The 21,429-nt window shown below is 46.5% G+C and overlaps 3 protein-coding genes across 3 annotated transcripts; 2 read left to right on the top strand and 1 right to left on the bottom strand.

The window, feature by feature from the left end:
• The first annotated feature begins 270 nt into the window (after positions 1-270).
• LOC6597307 (tenascin) lies at positions 271-1,408 on the top strand. The gene is made up of 2 exons (XM_002022343.2): positions 271-741; positions 808-1,408. The coding sequence occupies exons 1-2, from the start codon at positions 273-275 to the stop codon at positions 1,356-1,358; spliced, it is 1,020 nt and encodes a 339-aa protein (XP_002022379.2). The 5' UTR covers positions 271-272; the 3' UTR covers positions 1,359-1,408.
• Positions 1,409-1,426: 18 nt separating this feature from the next.
• LOC6597308 (pre-mRNA-splicing factor ATP-dependent RNA helicase PRP16) lies at positions 1,427-20,862 on the bottom strand. Its single transcript, XM_002022344.2, has 5 exons — positions 18,998-20,862; positions 18,728-18,921; positions 2,329-3,241; positions 2,118-2,259; positions 1,427-2,044 (listed from the first exon to the last, which is right to left on the bottom strand). Exons 1-5 carry the CDS (start codon positions 20,805-20,807, stop codon positions 1,447-1,449), a joined length of 3,657 nt encoding a protein of 1,218 aa, XP_002022380.1. The 5' UTR covers positions 20,808-20,862; the 3' UTR covers positions 1,427-1,446.
• On the top strand, positions 12,665-17,576 carry LOC6597309. The gene is made up of 4 exons (XM_026990787.1): positions 12,665-13,643; positions 16,147-16,325; positions 16,554-16,658; positions 17,425-17,576. Exons 1-4 carry the CDS (start codon positions 13,091-13,093, stop codon positions 17,518-17,520), a joined length of 933 nt encoding a protein of 310 aa, XP_026846588.1. The 5' UTR covers positions 12,665-13,090; the 3' UTR covers positions 17,521-17,576.
• Positions 20,863-21,429: the final 567 nt, after the last annotated feature.

Here is a 21,429-nt window from a genome sequence, read left to right on the forward strand (position 1 = left end):
AATATTATATAACGTAAATGGTCACCCTGCTCCAGTTGTTCCATCCAGTCGATAGTTAATTTTTCTAAAAACATCGATGTTCTTCCACCTCTGTTGTAAAATGCCATGGACAGTGCTGGTAGAGGCATCGATGAACTTAGCGTTGCCAGACTGCCTGATAGAATCGATAGTAAGAAAAAAGCTTTTACCGAAACTCTTAAGCTGAGCTTTCTAACGGTTAATGCTAACTGTGAAAGCTATACAACTTAATCGCAGGTTATTTCATAAAATTAATGCAAATAATGCATTATTACGGATTAATGGTTATATTTCTGGCTGGCTTCTGCCTGGCCGAGGAGATCCTGGAGCTAAGCTGCTCCACCGATGCCCAGTGCCTCCAGTTTGAGCGCGGACGATGCCTCAATGCGACCTGCACCTGTACAGCACGTGACTCGGGTCAGCGCGTGGACTGCAAGCCCATGGAACAGAAGGTCACAAATATCATTGGCGGCCACTGTCCCTGCCATCAGGACCATGCCGAGTGCAACAAGAAGTTGGAGCAGTGCTCCTGCTCCTCCGGATTCGTTCCGAGCGAGGACAAACGACGCTGCCTCGCGGAGGTGGTGCGACTGGACGAACGCTGCGAATTCCATCGCCAGTGCCAGTTGGCGGACAAATTCAGTTCCTGCCACCTATCGCAAAATCGCTGCCTGTGTCGATCAAACTTTGAGTCCCATCAGGGACACTGTCTGGCCGTCCTGGGTGAGTGGCTGCTTCCCAAGAAACGCGATCACAAACTAAGTTATTGCTTACTATGATCACCTACAGAGTCCAGCTGCGTAAACGACACCGATTGCGGCAGCTGCGGTGCCTTGCTCTGCCTGCCGCAGCTCAAGAAGTGCGGCTGTGCCGTCAACTATGTCCACAACCGCAACATGACCAAGTGCATCACTGGATCGGACTACGGCGATGGCTGCGACAGCAGCACGGCCTGCCAGCTTAGCCTTGGTTCCGGTGGCCAGTGCCAGGATCATCGCTGCGCCTGTCGCTCCACCCACTATCCCAGAAAGGTCCCCAACGCCATCCCGAAAGAGGAGAATGCAGTGGATACAAACCAGCTGGAGCGGATTATCTGCGAGCCCATAGTGCCGTTTGGTGCCTACTGTCGCACCAACAGCGACTGCCAAATGCATCCTCTGATGGCAGGTGAATCCCGACCCCTGCCTCCAACGTCCTCCATGGAGTGCAAGTGGGGCGAGTGCCGCTGCAGTGCCTACCACAGTGTCCAGGACAACCAATGCGTGCTGGAGAGTGGCGGAAGCATCCCAACCCACCTCTGGATTGGACTTTTGATTCCGATTTCATTGATTCTTTATTAGAAAATAGAAAAAAAGCTGTTCAACTTATCAAATACATTGATTTATGCAGATCTCATTGCCTGATCGATGCTGATCCACTGCCGCTCGTTTAGAGGCCGATCCTGGCCGGTGTGCGTCGGGGCGTGGTAGTGCCTGGCGTGGCTATCTCCTGTTTGGCGGCCATCTGCTCCTCTTGGCGGGCCGCCTCTAGTTTGCGCTCCTCCATCTCGTGCTGGGCCTGCAACATTTGCTCCTCCATCTCTTTGAGATGCTCGGCGGCCTGTTTCTTCTTCTCGCGGCCGCTGCGTCCCGACTCCTTCACGGAGAAGAACATGGGCCCCAGCTCGGCCAGCCAGTAGCCATCCACAGCGGTGGCACACTGCATATACTCCTTGGCCGTCATAATCAGCTCGTGATAGACAACATAGTCGGGGGTGGTGCCCAGCCCATACAGGGCCGAGGTGGGATGCAGATGGCAGGGCATGCCTGTGCGCAGGTTCACGTACTCACCGATGCCCTTGAGCCGTGCCGCTTGGTAGAAGTACGCCGAGCAGATGCACTTTCGCACAATATCCCAGTCGGTGCCGCACGACTTGACGCTCATCTTCTGCTGGGTCATGATGTCCTTCAGCTGCTGACGCACCTCGCGCACCTTCCGCATCGCCTTGATATGAATGAAGTGCTCGTTGCACCACGACGATCCGTAGCTGTGGGAGAGGGGGACCAACGCAATGTCAAATCTGGTCTGTGATCCCCTGCCGCTGGGGGGCTCACACTTACCTGTTTTGCCGCCACTGCTGATACACATTGAGGTAGGTCAGATGATCTGATTCGGGCACCTGGAACTTTTCGCGCACTCCGTCCGCCTCCTCCTCGCGTCCCTTGGGCCGATAGAAGATCGAGGGCACCGACAGCATGGAAACTATAGAGTGGAGAGAGTGTTATGAAAAGGATCAGGAGAGCTACTCCTTTTTCGGGTCTTTTCTCTCACCTATGATAAGCACCTCGGCGCTGCACTCCATGCGGCAGGCGACAATCAGCATTTGGCACTGCGGTGGATCTAGGGGAAATTCGGCCATCTGACGGCCCAGGGTGGTGAGGGCACCCGTGTGGTCCAGGGCGCCCAGGATCCACAGCTGGTAGAGCGAATTGAGGATGTTGTCCTGGGGCGGCGGGTCCATGAAGTGGAACTGTAGCAGATCCACCACGCCCAGCGACTTAAGCAGCAGCACCGTATTGGCCAGATTGGTCCGCTGAATCTCCGGTACAGTGAGGGCCAGCAGCTCGTCCTTGTACTGGCGCTGGGTGTACAGCCGGAAGGCCTGACCGGGGCCGGTACGACCGGCACGACCCGAACGCTGGTTGGCATTCGCCTGCGAGATGGGATAGATCTGCAGGGCGTCCATGCCGATGCGCGGATTGTAGACCTTCAGCTTGCAGTAGCCGGAGTCGATCACGTAGATGATGCCATCCACGGTCAGCGAGGTCTCCGCAATGTTGGTGGCCACCACACATTTGCGCACCCCGTCGCCGGACTTTTGGAAAATCTTCGCCTGCAGGTCGGAGGGCAGCTGCGAGTAGATGGGCAGAATGCTCAGCACTGGGGCATTGTCGATCTCGGCCAGACGCTCCTCGAGCACCTCACACGTCACCTCGATGTCCTCCTGGCCGGGCATGAAGATGAGCATGTCGCCCTCGTTGGGCGTCAGGTGCACCTGCAGCGCTTGCTTCACCGCCGACTCCACATAGTCCTCGCAGGTGTTCTTGCTGAACATCACGTCGACGGGAAAGGTGCGTCCCGGTATGGTGAATGTCGGCACGTTCCCAAAGAATGTTGCAAACTTGGTGGAGTCCATCGTGGCGGAGGTCACAATTAGCTTCAGATCGTGTCGCCGGGCCACAATCTGTGAATGGGAATCGTGGGAAGAGGGACACATGGTTTAGGTCATTCATCGCAAGAGAGTCCGTGGGCGGGAGCCCATGGTCTGACCCAATCAGTCGTTGACCGGGCGCTGCAGTGGGTCAAGGCATTCCACATCATTCCACGAATTTCTCATAGCCCACAAGGGGTCAGGTCACCCCCCGTCACCCTCTCTCTCTCTCTCGCTTCCTCTTTCCCTTGGCAAGTTGTGTGAAAGAAAACTTTGAAACGAGAGAGAAGCAGAGAAGGAGAGAGGAACAGAGAGAGACAAAGAGTGGGAGAGAACCGTTGCAGCTTCGGCTTAGCCTCGTCGGTTTTAAGGGAGGAGGGCAGCAGAAAAAGCAGCAGGCGAACATGCTGAAGCACACGTACGCCATGTATCTACATAGGTATGTATGTGTGTATGTGTGTGTGTATGTGTGTGTGTATGTGTGTATGTATGGGAAGGAACAAGAATGAAAGGAGGGGTTCGTTTCCTTTTTGTTTTCGCCCAACGCAACAACATCCCATCCCATCCCCTTCCCCGTAACCGAGCAAACTGCGCATTAACAGAATTTTCGCCACAGTCCACAGCCCACAATCCGTCATCTACAATCCACAATCCACACACCAAACCAGCCAGCAATTTGCAATCCAACAACAACACAACTCAACCTACTCGTAATGTGTGCTTTATTATGCAGCTTATCTACTTGCATATGCAACACATTCACTCAGCCATGCATGTGTCTGTGTCTGCCTCTGCGGCTGCGTCCATGCATCTGTGTGGTGTGTGGGAATTATTTATGATGCTGGTATGGATAGCACTAGCCTGGCAGGTAACGCAACGCAAATCGCGCATTCATTTTACCATTATCTACCCCGTTGGACAGATGACGTCAGGTCGCAGCAATTACGATAGTCACGACCATTTCGATAGGCGATGCGCACGAAAATAGCTTATCGCTTATCGAAAGCCAGATAGAAGAAATAAATTCCTTTCGCATCGATATTGCATGGATATAAATCACGATCATAAACCGATCATACTCGTTGAATCCACCATGGATACACCCAAAACTAACGGGAAACTAAATCCATTATACTGATTATACTATCTTTCTCTCACTCCCCCGCCCATCCCACAAAACCATTATCTCAAGGTCGACTACAGTTTCTCTCTAATCAAGTTTAAATATAAAGCATTGTAAAAAGAGTTCAAATACGCCTCGACCGACATTCCGACTAAATTTTACTCGCTACTAAGATTCGATTAGGTTTTAGAAAAAGATTTAAAGTGTAGAAAATTTGTTCCTCTCTCCTATATCCAGATCTGATCAAGACTACATAAATATACATATATGTACATATATACTTAAAAGGAACGGATATACCTTCGTCATACCATGGGTACCGTGCCGGGTATAAGCACTCGACCAACTTTTACTTTGTCTATAAGTAAATGGTATCAAGAGTAGGTACTACGAATACATATATATATATATAGATATGTACATATGTATGTGTACTATATGTGATCAGATTTGGGACAACCAACTGATAATGCCTGTGGGGAGTACGAGTACTTATTACGTGCGTACACAAAGAGATATCTCGGCATTTCTTACTCACTGAGGGAGTGAACTGAAGATTTTGTTTGGTTTAGTTTTAGTATCAGATGTGGGGATTACGGGTTGCCGTATTCATCAGCTGTATTTCATCAGAACGAGCCACACATCGGTTGTGAGTAACGCATTCTGAATAGGATCACGGGAGCGTTTGAGTACGGCACTGCGCCAACTGATATTGCCAATTCGATTGCTAATTCAATTGAAGTCGTAAAATAATATCAGCAAATGAGAGAGCGAGCGCCACCTAGTACATATGTATATGTATGTACCACCATTATTGGTTCCGATAAGAGACCACTCGAGATGGGGTTCTGTGAGGTTTTTATGGAAATATAATACTCGAATGCATCGAAAAATAATCCAAAACAACAACACGCAGGCACGTCCATATCTATATGGTACTACTTTTGTATATATTATATATATGTATACATGATCTTATTATAGAAACAGGAAGCCAACAAGTAAAACAAGTAAAAAAAAAAAAATATACTATGAACATTTCGAACAGATAATGCCCTTAAAATATTTATTAATCAACGCATGAGAACAGAAAAAATAAAAACCAAGAAAAAAGATTACTTTCGTGAATAAATAATGCATCAATATCGGATTGAATACGGTTCTGTGAGCAGGAAATCGCTGCAGGCGCATCTTCTCATCAAATATGCCAAAGAAATGCAATTGAAATGAATTTCATTTGATTTATTTTAAGCACACAGTCAACAAAATGCAAGATATGACAATAATCCAATGCTATAAAAACAAAAGTACATTTGTACCGATGTGCATACTCGTACATATATCAACAGAAAGACACTTGCACTTGCACTCGTACTCGTACTCGTACTCGTACTGGTACCCGTACACAGGCATGATATAAGATCTGTTTATCATTTAGTCGATACATGCCCTAGCCCGGGAGTGAATGCGTTGAGTCACATTATTGGTACGACTTGGTACCACCCCCGACCCTAATGCTAGCAACCCTTGTAATCCGTCTGCTGTCGATTAATTATCAATTAATCGCCTGATCAACGAAAATAGTCATCTTTCTGTCTAGCTATGGCCCCCACGCCATGTTCGCTCAAACAGAAATATTGCATTAACCCCCAAAACAAGAACCTTGTCTAGTAGATGAAAAACAGGCAGAAAATCAAGTGTTTTCCTGGCGCCAATAGTACATCAAAATATTTATGTACACATGCACAAAGTACATATTGTGTCTATGCGTGGCAATATAACGCTAAAGGTCTACGCATGTGTGTGTGCATATGTATTTCAATATGTATGAATTTGTATGTTGCCAATTAAAAATGCCGAAAATGCAATTTACCGTACATTTGCATTGAGGCGAGAACGCTTTTCTGCGAGGTTGTTGCTGGATGTCGATTTGGATGAGGGGCTGGCTGTGGCTGTGTGGGTGGGGGTGTGTGTCTGGGTCTGGATCTGGGTGGGTGTGGAATGAATTATGTGAGTCTAATGAACCTGCTGCATTCTACTGATCCCCGACAAGGCTAAAATTACATAGTCCAGCCAGTGAGTGAACCAGAGAAAAGTCGACGACATATGCCAGCATCCAGAGTTCAGAAGAAATTTCTTCACCGATAATTATTATCACTAAATGAATTGAACAGCTGTTTCTTTTGAAATGCTTTGCCAAACAGCTGTTTATGCATTTTTTCAATGCTTTGCCAGCCGTAGGGTCGGGTCAAATGTGCAGGTTTGGCATCAACTTTTGTAATATGTACACTGCCACACAAACACACGCCCATACGCCGATACACCCACACAGGCACAGGCACAGGCACACAGGAAAATGCAAGTCAATAAAAGGAAGGACTGCAGCAGAGATGCTGGAAAGATGTAGACACTTGTGGCCATGGAAACGTGAAAGCAGGAACCACAGTCGAGTCCTCCATTAAGCTTGCCGATTGCATGCTCTCGTCATCTCTCCAACCGAACCGAATGAGAGCGGAACAGCAGCAACCAAGACGAGAATGAGAGAGACAGAGACAGAGAGCGAGAGAGAGAGAGAGAGAGAGAGCGAGAGCAAGTGGTTGTTTTTGTGGGCTTTTCGGAGGTGCAGCATCAACAAAGCACGCACACATACACCGTTCGCATTTGCATGTGTATGTGCTGTGTGATTTTATTTTGCTTTTGGCCAAAAACTAAAAATCAAAACATAAAAGACCCCAACGAAGCGCAAGATGTAAACAAAACCGACAAAAATTCGCAACGAAATGAAATGTCGAACGAAAACAGAACCGAAGCCGAAATGTGCCAAAAGAAACAACAAAAAAGGCGAAGAACGAAGAGACATGCGGAATGTGTATGATTATATATCATATACTATATGTATGCAAATGCTACGGGTATCTATAAAAACCGATCCAATAACGAAAACAACAAAACAACAAAAGACTCGGCTCCGATGCTTTGGGGCTTCGGGGCTTCGTGGCTTCGGGTTTGTCTCCCCGTGACTCCACATAAAGCCGCAAACGAGTTATGTGCCTGCCTCTCCATAGGCAGATGTGGTCGAGGTGAATACACTGTAAAGAGAAAAGCACCACCGCACCACCATGCGACAGCCAGAGCCAGAGAGAGAGAGAGAGAGAGAGAGACGAGACAGTGGCAGATTGGGAGAGACCCTCCCGGCAAATTATTTTCTCTCTCTCTCTCTCTTGCCCCCCCACCCACAGCGTACGACCCGACAGCTGTGCAGAAGTCCTTCCGCCATATGATGTCCACAAAAGTGCCGCTTGACACCACTCTCCCCTCCTTATCCGACACAAGGAAAGCACACAGCTTCGGGTACTACTGCTGTGGATACCCTGTAACGATCCACTACTTCTATGGCATAGATGTTATATCTTAATCAAATTAATCAGGATTATAGTTCTAGTTCGATTCGAGTAAAAAAAAATGCTTTCTAGTTCTCTGCTTTCTCCATGGTTCTGCCTAAATCTGCCATACCCTCCACTGCAAGGGTACACCTATGTAGAGGCACACACAACACTTTTTTTTTTAACATATTTTACATTTATTTATTGTCTGGCCGCCCCAGACTGTATTGTCTTTTGTTTAATTTTGTTGCTTTTGCTTTTGTACTCGTGCCTCGTCTGAATGATTATAAAGAGTCTGAAAATAGCCCCGAGAACGCCCCTGTTGAGGCTGACAGTTCTGCTACTGCTACGTGACGGAGCGAAGAGCAGAGTGGACTTGGAGGAGGCTGCATGGAAGAGCTGAATGGACATCCTCGTGGGTTCCACATTTTACATTTCAAATCTGATGTCGAACCTATGTACAAGAGTATCATTGAAGGGTACGGTACAGCCAGCCAGTGTGCCAGCGAGGGTGTTCCCATCTTCGAAGCCCGGTGTCAGCCTGAGCTCTGAGAAGCTTTGACCTGGGCCATTGTCAGGGCTGTTGCTACTGTTCGTCGTGTGCCATTTGGAGACTAGACAGACTCAATAATGTGCCGCCAATGGAATGTGCCGCCTCATCTTGAGGCTCTGTCATCTCACCCACACCCACACCTCACCTCTCCACTTCCTTTCTTTTGCTCCAGCTGGTCTCTCGGTTCGATTATTTGTGTTGCAACTCTGGGAGCTTGAACTTTGGAATGTCAACCGCAGGCCGCTCTCTGAACGAGTGCGTCCACTCCACCCAACCACCGCAAAGCCCCAGACAAAACAGAATGTATGCACATATGTATGTGTGTAGAATAGGGTAAAACGAAATGAAACAAAACAAAACGAAACAAAACGGAAACAGCGATGAAGTCTGACAGAAGCACAAAGTCTGGTTATTACCAGATATCGAAAGCATTTTACCGGTAAAATGCGCAAAACGAAGCCTTTAAGTAGTCCCCTCCCCACAGTAGTCCAAAAACAAAACGAGTTTCTTTCGGGTACACTCCACTCGCCATATATGCACATATTTGTACCCATATACAGGGGGAACAAGTGTGTTGTGTTGGATAGATAGATAGATAGATAGGTAGATGGATAGATAGATTGTGGCACGTACTTTTATTTGTGTATGTACGTACATAATGTATGTAAATTCCAATTTGTCAAAGGCCTAAGCACTGGCCTAAACCGTTGATGACAGTTTTATTTATTAAATTTTTCATTCAAAATAGATTATTTATGCAACCCCGAACCCCGAGGAAGCAGAAAGAAGCCAAGCCGCCGCATGCAAATGTGATACCACCAGTCTATACATACATATGTATAAATAAACAAATACAGGTGGTTTCTGCATTTATTTTTTGCATGTGGACATCAAGAAAAAGGGTCGTCCAAGTCGTGTAAACGAAGGTGGTATACCCTTACCTCACTTGAAATTTGTATGGAACGTTCACTGCTTCATTAGGTCTCAAGACCTTTAGGTTTTTGATAAAAATAGAAGACAACATTTAGAGGTATGCATGCATTAGGCTGCTGGTCCTGGTAAGGGCATTCACAATTATCTCAATGTAGTTTTCCTTTTTTTTTCGCCAAATATTCATTGTTATTATCTCCTCAGACAAACGATGAACGATGACGCCTTTTGGGCACTGACCTACACACGCGCCTTCAAATTGATTGCGCAATTTTCAATAAAAGCTAAAACAACAAGTATTCCGACTAGGGTATACCCGCTAATCAGAACAGAAATGATCAATTGTGTAGGGTATTTTGGGGGTACCCCAAAAAAGTCTCCAAGTTTACTGAGACAGACGGATAGAAATACTTGAGACTGATGTTTCCGAGATTGAAGAAATGTACAAAAAAGGCAACTGTTCCGCTTACTCTCTCATTCTCTTTGTGGAAATTCGTTGGCTTAGTGGTACGATCAACATTGAGGATAGTTAATCCGATTGCAATGAACTAACCTATTACAGTATGTATGTACATGTATATCGCAGATGTATCGAAGGGTATGGAAGGTGGAAGGTGGAATGTGGCAATTAGAGAAACAGATGTAACAGATGGGTTTTACTCAAAGGGCATGCATCCACAGATCCACACATCCACAGATGTGCATGACGAGAGGTATGCCATACGTATACCCTAGCGTAATTGGACCGGCTAAGCGCTAATTAGCCGCGGTTCAAAACACATACATACATATGTATGTATGTACATACTACTTCATACGGCGCTCTCTTCCCCCATGTTGGGACCGCTGGTTCCCACCTTTAGGTGAGCCGTTCGTCCCCCCTCGTTTTCCAACAACAACAACAACAACAGCAACAACCAAGGTTAAACTATAAATAGCTATGGAGAAAAATCAACAACAACAACAACAACAATAATATCAACAGAAACAGCAGCAAGTTGCAAAATGCTATTTATAGACGACAAGAGCGGCAGCGACGACGATGGCGACCCGACCAGAAAAAGTAAATGAAAAACTTGAATTGAAAACAAAACAGAGAAAAAAAAAATCAAAACGCGAAAGCCGAAGTTGAAATGCTCTCTCGGGCCCGGTGTTGAAGAATATCATATGGAAAATTTCGATATTGATTAATCGAAATACTCAAGGCAATATTCTTCGTTACATTTGCACAGAGATTACCTTGGAAATATATACCTACATATGTTTTCTATCACAAACATGGTCTGAAAGACTTTTGAGAAATATGCCCCAGCCACTTATAAAAAGCTTAAGAATCAATCGAAACAGAACTTTGTTCACTCTATAATCATATTCCTTTATTTTTCTATCGCTCTTTTCCGTACAACTACAACCATCTCCCCCATTAAGAGACATAATCATTAAAACAGCGGGTGTTCTCCCTGAAGAGCTTTTATCCTATATTCCCCTATCATTTTGGTTGGGTGTCCCACCAAAATTTCTATAGATTAAAATTCTTTGAGCACGATTCTTTTAATTATATTTAATACCACCCCTGGGCAAGGACCTGCTCTTGTGGAGCGCTGGTTATTAGTGGTGACCCCGACGCCATGTACTTGTGGGTCGTCGGAGGTAGGGGGATTGGCCCACTGTAAAGGCGTGTGGCACAGAGCTTAATGGGTCAAATTAATTGGCATGTTCTCTGGTGCCCCCAAATCGAATTGGACCGATTCGTACATACATATGTAGTACGTGACTGGGCACACTCCCACCAACGCAAGGAAATGTCAAACTTTTGGGACGTCACCGCGAGAAGTTTCACGCAAGCAATCGACAAAAAAAAGGCAATGAACATTTTTTTTAACTCGACTCGCAAGCAATCATTACAGCGGGCGTTGGATGGACCGACGAGCCACTTGAGTCATTGACAATATCGATCCGAAGATTGGATGCAGCTCTGCATGGGGGCGGAGGCACTAGTAGGGGGTCGGTCTCTGTGGTGGCGGTGGGGTGGGATTTTTTCTACAGCGGGTCGTAGCGAGCTTCAGGTATCTTCTGATAATGCGATTACCCTGTGGTTATGGCCGTTATACTACTGGCCGGACTAGGATTGCACACTCATATGTATTTATGCATAATAATGTATTTTTGCTTTGATCTTCGTTTATTGAATTCAAACGCAATTTAAACGGCAAACGGATATTAGCCATGCTCCATAAAATAGAGCCAGAAGCAGTTTCGTCTGGGATTCGTTTATTTTGGCCTTATTTGGTCACAATATACACATATGTATGTGCACATTTACGAGGCGTGTACGCACGATCACATGATCTGTACGATAACAGATCTTTGTAATCGATACATTGTCATTCACATCAATCATATTCACCGGTGCGGTGCTCTGACGTATCAGGTGTCGCGAGAGGGGTGTAGGTGGCTGTGGGCAGCGGGCCGCAGCCGAATTTTGTGACAAATAACTACGACGTTGACAAAAATAATCAACGCATATGTATAAATTTCTCATAAAGAACAGACATAAGAAGGTCAGAGCGGAAGTAGAGCAGCACCAAAGAAGAGAACCACACGCAGAGAGCGAGAGAGCGAATGAAAGAGAGAGACGAGGGTACCTGTTATCGGTGCAGCAAGAGATTCCCAACAGGATCGAATTAAAAGAATTAAGATAAAAACAGCAGCTAATAAGCGGCGAGAGAGGCAGAGTGATGTGCATAATAAACAACAGCAGCAATAGCATAACGGAATCCAAAGAAAGAGCACGACAGTGGAGGGGAAGGAAGAGAGAAGTGGTTTATGCAAGGTGACGCCAGCAGCGACGTTTTTCTCCCGTTGTGGTGGATTTTTGCGTTTTGCTCTCTCGGCTTTTGTCGGTTTTGCTCGTTTCTCCTCTCTCGGCTGTCTCATTTCCAGCCCATGTTGCACATTCTTGCTTAAACAAGGGGTATTCAGACAATGAGGTGGTGCTTGGCAACATGCCAGCAACATGCGAGCGGAATGCCATTTGTTGCTGTATGCTACCCTGTTGTCCTAATACACCCTGTCCACACAGTTTAAGGGAGAGTAAGGATTTCAAGAAACGTGAAATAACCAACATTTGAATACCCTTGGAAAAATATATACATATATACTAAGTCTAGAGTACACATGTATGCAGAATAGTCTAAGTGAAATTTTCTATTAATGGTATTCTCAGTCACTTAGTCAATGTCATTTATTGAAAACAAGCCGGGAATATCTATACTTATATTAAACCTCCCAGGTAGGGCACTAGAAACTTCCACACTGAACAAAACCCACCACTGAAACCGGTTTTCAAGCAACATGAGTACGCGCTACCAGCAACATGCAAGTCGAACTGGGCAACATTTGTTCCCATTGAAATTTGTGACGTAGCCGCCAACCGAAGCTATAGTATCTGAAGAGCGAGTACAACCGTCAAGAAAGCCCCAAAGCCCCAACGAAGCACAACACACAACGCAGCGTCAAAAAACACGAAAAACGTTCAGAAAATTGCCGTGCAGCTGAAGCTGAACCAAAAACAAAAAAACAAAAAGAAGAAACATTTGCACACACAAATACATACAGATAGTCAGACTGCGGGATAGAGAAGAGAGGGGTGCAGAGCGGAATAATAATTAAAAGTAAAGCGAATTGGAGCAGCGCAACCGGGGGAGGGGAGAAGCAAGACAAAGGCCGCACAGCGATAGCAGCAGCAGAAGCAGCAAAAAGCAAAAGAAGCCAGAATATCGAAGGGGGAAAAAAGCGCGGAAAAGTGCACTTTACACAAATTCATACATATACACATTTTTCCACGAGTGAAAGTTGGGCGCACACCGGCCACGCCCCCCGCCCCGCCTGGAATGAACCGCTCCAACAGTTTTGTCAGCTCCCTGAAGTGGTGGCCCCTGCAGGGCCACAACAGCCAGGCGACACCAGCAGCGGCAGCTGCATCAGCGCCACCCACCAGCAACGGTGGCTACTCACAGTCGGCGCCCAGCTCCCCGATCTCTAACTGGCCACCGGCGCTGCAGCAGCAGCCGAAAGCCGGTGGCGGTGTGGTGAGCGCCACCTTCGGCAGCAGCGTTGCCGTGCAAAAACTGCGCGAATCCAAGTGGTTCAAGCCCGAGGAGCAGCGCATCTTCTGCGCCGTCGTCGAGTGTGGCTTCATTGTAGAGGTGCGCAGCAGCGCGGCTGCAGAGGCAGCGGCTGCGGCGGCCGCTGCCGCAGCGGCCGCAGCTGCCAGCGATATCGATTCCCTGGACATGGACTGTCCGCCCCTTGGCTTGGGCCTGGCCCCAGGCCTAATGATAACCCGCAATGGCAGCAGCAGCATCAGTTTCCTGGAGACACAAGACGAAAACGAGACGCCAGTGGCGTCCTGGTACGGCATAGTCCTATGCAAAGTGGCCAAAGGTGAGTTTTGCATCCCCCAAATCCCCCAATCTGTAGGAAAATTTTTAAGAAAGAACTGTAGACTTCAAGGCAATTACGCTAATCGCTGGATTTTTAAAGGCGAATTTGGCGGGGTTCTGCCATTCTAAAATGTCATTCAATAAACAAACAAACGCTGAAACACAGAAACTCACACACACTCGCACACATGAAAAAGCGCACAGACGCCAGTACATGTCTGCATAGCATACAAGCGTAGGGCCTGGCTTTTTATCTAATCGAAAATCCAGCAAGTGCGCGGTCGCAGAGCAGCAGCAAGACGTCAGCTTTGCGACCATTCACAACAGTGCGCTGACAGCCTGGCCTGCCAGAAAAATCCAAAATTTTCTGCGTGCGCATATGCACGCACACAAAAGCAAAGGCAGACCAAAAGAAAAAAAGTAAAATCAAACAAAGCGTGAGCAGGAGGCTGCTGACTTGTGTCTTTCCAAAAACTCCCAAGCACATCATGTGCTCCATGTCACGCATACCATTAACGTCTACTGTCTCTTTCTGTACCCATGGGGCACAGTAAGACCTCGCTAGAGTCTTCCATTCGAGATTGATTCTGGTTTTTTTTTGTGTTGTAATTTTTCCTATAAACCCAGACTGAAATCTGAAATTTGTATAGAAATACCACTCAGAAAAAACATGTTGTTCCTTAGCGGAGACTACTGTTTGCCGTCTGGGTGCTGTGGATGTTGTGGTGAGCTTTTTTGCATTTCACCACGCACCCACACAGCAGCAGCAGCGGCAGCAGCAGGCGGTGTTGCATCTCGTGTGCGTGCCGGCCCCGGCCAATAACCCAACTCACCACGTGCGGCAATCACACATGCCTGTGCATGTGTGTGTGAGTGGTTGGGTGCGTGCGGGTATATGGAAGGGGCATACATGCGTAGGAATGATAAGGGGATTTTGAGTAGCACTTCGTATACCCTGCACCCGCAGAACGATATTCGTTTTTTCGCTACTAAAATCCATTTTTTGAGAAGCTTAAAAGCTGTATTGCCTTCTTCCGTTCCCAAAAATCAAAAAGAAACCTGATTAATATGGGTTGTACCATAGTTATCAGTGTCTAGCCATAGCCCCCCAACAATCAATAAAAACGTTGGAGTTGTGTGTGTGTGTTTTTTTTTTACTTGTTCTCCATTCCACCTGTTAAGACCCCACTGATTATCCTGCACTGCCCGCACCGCACTCTTCTCCTGGAAAAATTACTCGTGCTTGGTGACAGATTACAACGGCGCTGTATGTACACCCAGCAATGCCTGCCAGCAAAGAAATGCGCATGCGTGCTTATCAAATGATATTTACAATATGTAGTCCCATGTAGTCACGTACGTCAAACACTCCACCCTCTGTCTGCTCTGTCGGCGGCCCTTCATATCGGCCCCGCATTGCACGTCAATCGATGGGATGGATTAAAGGCATATACTTGAACATTCAAGATTGAAATGCATTGAACATTTCGTTGAGTATGTTTTATCGCTTTTTAGTTTCAGGAGAGAGATGAGCTCACTCCAAATGCAATACATTTCACTTTTAGCGTCCAGGTTAGTCCCAATTACTGACTGCGCTTAATGGAATGTACGCGCAAATTACTAGTGTGATTATATGTGGACTATTATATGGACACATGAGTAAAAACAAGTGCATTTCTCACTCCAGCCACCCACGCAAAAATTTTAATTGCCTGCAAATTGGTTGGACATGGCACAAAAAACAAAAACAAATAATAAAAGAAATACTAGAGACTACAGATAAAAAATAAAAATAAATATTAGCGACAAAAAAAAAATACCATTCGAGGGAAAGAAGCAGCAACACAAGGAGAAGGCAAAATCAGCAGTTGGGGTGTAAAATACTAAGCAGTGCTAATTATTTTATATAAAATTAAGTGGCGAATGCTATAACAGATTGCGCAACAGTCGAAACAATACAACGGTATAAACACAACACATGACAATCAGCATCATATAGTGTTACCACTCTATCCTGGTTGTTTGTAATTGCCTTACCGTTAAGACACAACAGAAAGCACAGTAATTATTATGACACAAAAACCTACTGAAAGACAGGGTATTGTTGCACAATAAAGGATTAAACAGAAAAGCTGCCGAGTCTCCGATAATACCATCCATGAAATGAGTCGGCTGTTTTTTGAACATTTCAAGTCCATCAAGTGAATAAATTGCATTACAAATGCAAACGAATGCAACCAAAGCAAATGCACTTTCTCGTTTCCGTTTTGTTTCCCCATTTTTTTATTTTTTTTATTTATATGTAAACAAATTTACTTAAATGTTAAATCAAAATCAATTGAAATAATAACTGAATTGCAGTATTGGCGGTCGACGGTCGGCCGGGTCACCTGTTTTCTCAATTGATATTCATGGAAAAGCGCACACAGATCACTAACTCACTCTATTTTCTTTCTTTCTATACTGTCTACTGTGTACTGTTTACCCACCCACCCACAATCCAGATAATAAACCGAAGCCCGATTCCATTGAGATATTTTCTGTGAAAATACGTGAGAATGGTACCTACAAACTGATCAAGATGTCACTGGCCGACATCTGGAATCATGGATGGGAGTTGAGGATCAATAACTTTGCCGACAAGGAGAAGATGCCCCATATCGAGAAGGATATACGCAATCAGGTGAGCAGCACACAAGAGAACAGACTCACGTTCGTTTTATGCCTATAACCAAACATACAGTTCCAAGTTTCACTTTCGCAATCGAATTGGGACTCCCCGAAGTACAATGCTACCAAAAAAAAGAGCTCGAGAGAATTCAGTGAGAAAGTCGAATTAGGAACTCCCGAAATAGTATTCCCATCGATAACTAATGCATTACTCCCTTTCCACACCCCTGCACGCCTGTAGATATCGCTGGCGCGCAAGGCCAAACAGAGTCTGTGGAACAACAACAAGCATTTTGTGTACTGGTGCCGGTACGGTAGCCGCCAGCAGGATGTCCGAAAGCGACAGGTAACGACGAGTGCTAATCACGTGCTGCTCCATCTGATTAACTGATAAACGGAGCAAGCAGCGGAGGCCATCTCCCACACACACACACACACACACACATAGAGAGAGAGAGAGAGAGAGAAGGAAAACACACATAAACACACATACACACACGCAAAAGCAAAGAAAAAAAAGAAACCAAAACACAACATTTACCCACCCAAAATCCTGCCTACCACCACCCTCCGCCCCCCACCCCCATATGCATTGATTGTAGTTGCAACAGAGGAAAAAAAAACACACACACACGACACACACACAAGAACAGGACGGACAGAAACAACACACGGCCTGACAGAAGAGAGAGAACCGATAACTGTTAAAAAAAACTCGAAAATCTTAAGAATCATCCCTGCTAACTCATTTGATGCTTTTGGAATCGGGCCACAAATTTTACTGAAATATTGTACTATATCTTTCACAGTAGAGAACCCTCCTCGATCGCTCTAACACACGCTCCACGCTATTCCCCCCACCACATCCAACATCCGTCCTTCATTTAGCAGCGCATCATTCGTTGGTTGCCGCCTGCTTTTATTTTGTTTGAATGTGGCAGGAACGGAACTCTTGTGTGTGCGTCTACCGCTTACTATACTCCTACTCCACCACACTCCGCACACTTCCACCTTCTACCTTCTTTTGCTTCTGCCTTGCTCTCTGTACCCCGCTGTACGTCTTTTATTCTATACACATCGTCGTGAAAAACAAATCTATATGTATCTTGCAGATGTCGGAGTGCGTGAAATGGGGCAGCGTTGGCATGAATGCGGGCATGTTGCTGGTGCTAAATAATAGACAGAAATGCTATTCCCACTCAAAGTAACCGCCCGTTTGCGCCCCCTCTTCTACTCCACTCATAATGAAAACCAAAAACAAAAAGAGAAAGAAAAAAACCATAAGTATTCAAAGTTATGATTCCGATGATAAGAGACGACGGCCCCAAAAAGTACCAAATACAAATTGCAAAAATGTGTAGTGTACAATTTTTAAGTGCAATTCAGATCAGGGTAAAATCCCCAACAAAGAGACAGAGAGAGTGTAGTATGTTCATTTGGCAGTATTAAAATACCATGCAAAATACCAGAGAGACACACAGAGACGAGACACAACTGTACCCCATACACACACACACACACGCACACACACACAGAAACAGAACCCTCCAACAAAAATGTTGCAACTCCGATCGAGGAGCCACCAAACAAAATCGTATCCAAACAAAATACTTTTGTATCGGACACCTACACCCACACCTACACTACGCACCCACACACAAACACACACACACACACACACAGAAAGAGAGAGAGAGACACACACACACTGTGAAATTCGAAAAGACTTATTAAATATTTGTTTTTTTTTGTCATTAATTTTTTTTTTGTTTTCTTGTGATTATTATTATTATTATATTATATTTATATACTACATTGTGAATGGCAAGCATATATATATGTGTTTTCTTTGTTATTTAAGGATATTCAAAATAAGTCTAATAAAAAAAAAGAAAGAAAAAAAATCCCACAAAAAAAGAGAAAACTATCTCTAAATAGAAATTGTAGGATTATCAAAGATTAAGACATTCGAAATGTTTCGTTATGTATTTAATTACGGGAACACCCAACTCCTTCTCCTCCCCCCACCCCCAGACGACTCGGAAATACGGAAACGGAAATCGACAGGAGACAAAACTAAAAAGAAACTCTCACAAAGAATACAAAAAAAAAAATACGTAAATGAGTGGAAAAAAAGAAAACTAGTTTTTAAGATATATATGTAGTATATAGGTACATAAATTAATAATAATTATTAATTATTCCGTTTAAGTTGTGTCATTTTTAAGCAATTTATAATATATATTTATACACCATGTAGTAGGTCTTGTATACATTTCGACAATGTGAAACAATTTCGAGAATATGAAACGTTTGTAAAATGCTTTATATTGATATTACTATTAAATGTTTACCAACAACACACAACCGATGCAAATGAAAGACAAACAAAAAAAGGGGCAAGGGAATACTCACCTCACGCAACAGGCCAAAGAGCACATCCGTTGAGAGGGATCTCTCGTGAGCCTCGTCCATTATGATGGCCGCATAGCTATCCAGATCCGGATCACGCAGACTCTCGCGCAACAATATGCCATCCGTCATGTACTTGATGACCGTTCGCTCCGAAGTACAGTCCTCGAATCGTATGGCATAGCCCACATCCTCGCCTGCAATGGAATGAATACACAAATGATTACACGCATATCCAAGCCAAGACAAGACAATAAAAGGGATTGCACTTACCCAGCTGTGTGTCCATCTCATCGGAGACACGCTTGGCCACCGACATGGCCGCCACACGACGCGGCTGTGTGCACCCAATCATGCCCAACTGGCTGTAGCCATCTTCGTGCAGGTATTGGGTGAGCTGTGTGGTCTTGCCGCTGCCCGTTTCACCCACAATGATGATCACCGAATTCTCCCGGATGACATTGAGCAGCTCCTGGCGTGAGGCAAAGACGGGCAGAAAGCGGCGCTGCTCGGAGATGGTTTTCTTGCGGGAGAAGTCACTTTTACCGCCCGAGTCCTGATCGCGCATATGGTCGGCAAACTTCTGATCCTTACGATAATCGGCCGTGTCATTGTCCTTGTCGTAGCGTGAATCTTCATCGTCCTGGGGCCGCTGCACGCCCATAATGTTTCCCAGCTTTGTGCCGCCCAGCTCCCAGTGTTTTTTCTGAGCTTTGCGGCGCTCCTTCTGCTCCCGATACGTGCGCACCAGAGCGCTGCCCTTGCGCGCGAGCAACGCCATGTCCGAGGTGGGATCCTTGACGGGCACCACCGGCTCCGGCTGCTTGGTGAACACAATACGGCCGTCGAGAAAGGGTGGAATTATGTGATGCACCAGCAAATGGACCCGCTCCAGGGCCTCCTCGTCAAAGTCATCGTTCACATGGATGCTGGTAACCACACCGGAAGTGAGCATTCGATTCCTCTCCCACAGCTCATTGTCCCGATTGTTCTGCCGCTGCTGGGCGCTGAGGCGTTTCGTTCGCTTCTGTTCCAGCTGCTCCTCGCGCTTCCGAAAGTACTCGGAGTTGGGCCCCACGAAGGGGTTGTTCTCGTCGTCGTAGCCCTCGTCAATGTTATACCACTCGCGGTCCAGGCGACGTTGCTCCTCCTCCCAGTGGTCGCGCGACTCCGGATCATCGGACCAGGGTGTGGCACCGGTGCGCTTCCGATCATTGGCCCACTGATTGTAGCGATGCGCTGGCGTAGGGCGGGCCGAGTCATCCTGTCGATTATTTCTGCGACTGCGGTTGCTGCTGCCACTCCGCACCGACCAATCGCCGCCGCCACCTCCGCCATGGCGACGTGGTGTTGGCAAATCCCAATCCGAATTACGGTGCCCGCTACCGCCGCCGCCCTCGCCGTCGTCATCGTCCCAGGAACTGTTCAATACCCCACCGCCACCTGGGGTCCCAGGCTCCCTGGGCGTGTGGACACTCCGCTCGGACATGGAGCGATCACGATCGCGACTGCGATGCCGATCTCTATCTCTGTCCCGGTCTCGGTCTCTGTCGCGATCTCTGTCACGATGGCGCCGTCGATCGTGGTCTCCTCGCTCTCTCCTCCTTTCCCGCTCTCGACCCTCGGACGAGGATGAGGCCGTTGATGCATTTGCCGGCCTGCCCCTCGCCTTGTCGCGTTGAATGTGCTCCCGCAGCCGCTCGCGGGCCTTCTCCGACACACCGCCCGTGTGCGAGGGCGTGTCATCCTTATGTTCGCGCAGCTGCCGGCTCAACTTCTCGAAGCTCTTGGTGTCCGGCTTCTTGAAGGCAAACTCACTGATTCCGGGCGTCGAGCCAGTGGGCGTACTGGAGCCAGTGTCGTCGTATTCGCTATCCTTGAAGGAGATCAGGCGGTCGCCGCGCTCCTTTTCGGCACGTCGCTTGGCGGCCAGCTTGTCCAGGCCCAGCAGCGAGCCTTGGGGGACTTTGAAGCTGCCAGTTGAGTCAGCTCCATCTCTGGGCTTCTTCAGTACCAGCCCGCCACGTATCTCCTGACCAGCAGTGCCTTCCAGTCGATGCACGCCGGCTTCGTCGTCGGACATGCCTAGTTATATGTGCTTCCTGCTTTTTTCCGCAAAACTATCAATTTGCGTTGGCGTTGCTCACTCACAGCTGACAACATGGGTGCGTGCTGCCACGGAGTTTAAATTTCGTATTAACATACTATCGATAGTAGTCAACCAAAATCTGGCAACGTTGGCAGAGGCGGCATTAAAATTGAATCACTAACCATACAGTATATAGATGTGCCAGTTCATACAACGAAAGTGTCACACACCGACTTGCGCTATCCGTACCCCAGAGTGACGTCATCATGAGAGATAGAGCGCAGAGAGAACATCTTTGCATGTGTTAGTACACACGCAATATGTTTCGACAAAAATATGTGATTGTATGTTCTTTCAGATTTTTTGAACTCTCTCAGGTCTGATCTGTTTTGCCACCAGCATGTTTTAGTGTATGGGTGCACATGCATTCTCACGTACTTTGCGTGTGTGTGTTTACTATTGCTGGCCGCTAGAACTGAAATTTGAGTTTGGTTCTTGTTTCGGGTCTTTTGATGGACTGACCTACCGCCACAAAATAAATGAAGAATGGGCAGGGGGTGGGGGTATGGTACACTAGGGCGCGGGAAACAAAATAAAAGCTGTTATTTGTTTGATT

This window comes from Drosophila persimilis, unplaced genomic scaffold (assembly GCF_003286085.1).
Source record: "Drosophila persimilis strain 14011-0111.01,24,50 unplaced genomic scaffold, DperRS2 tig00000606-arrow-arrow-pilon, whole genome shotgun sequence".
Lineage (NCBI taxonomy): Eukaryota > Metazoa > Arthropoda > Insecta > Diptera > Drosophilidae > Drosophila > Drosophila persimilis.

What these genes read in the sequence shown, in the direction of transcription:
- LOC6597309 (XM_026990787.1), top strand. Translation starts at nt 13,091, where the DNA reads ATGAACCGCTCCAACAGTTTTGTCAGCTCCCTGAAGTGGTGGCCCCTG. An exon ending in CCTATGCAAAGTGGCCAAAG is followed by an intron (nt 13,644 to 16,146) that starts GTGAGTTTTGCA and finishes CCCACAATCCAG; the next exon opens with ATAATAAACCGAAGCCCGAT. An exon ending in AGAAGGATATACGCAATCAG is followed by an intron (nt 16,326 to 16,553) that starts GTGAGCAGCACA and finishes GCACGCCTGTAG; the next exon opens with ATATCGCTGGCGCGCAAGGC.
- LOC6597308 (XM_002022344.2), bottom strand. Translation starts at nt 20,807, where the DNA reads ATGTCCGACGACGAAGCCGGCGTGCATCGACTGGAAGGCACTGCTGGT. An exon ending in TGAGATGGACACACAGCTGG is followed by an intron (nt 18,922 to 18,997) that starts GTAAGTGCAATC and finishes ATTCCATTGCAG; the next exon opens with GCGAGGATGTGGGCTATGCC. An exon ending in CGCCGAGGTGCTTATCATAG is followed by an intron (nt 2,260 to 2,328) that starts GTGAGAGAAAAG and finishes TCCACTCTATAG; the next exon opens with TTTCCATGCTGTCGGTGCCC.
- LOC6597307 (XM_002022343.2), top strand. Translation starts at nt 273, where the DNA reads ATGCAAATAATGCATTATTACGGATTAATGGTTATATTTCTGGCTGGC. An exon ending in ACACTGTCTGGCCGTCCTGG is followed by an intron (nt 742 to 807) that starts GTGAGTGGCTGC and finishes GATCACCTACAG; the next exon opens with AGTCCAGCTGCGTAAACGAC.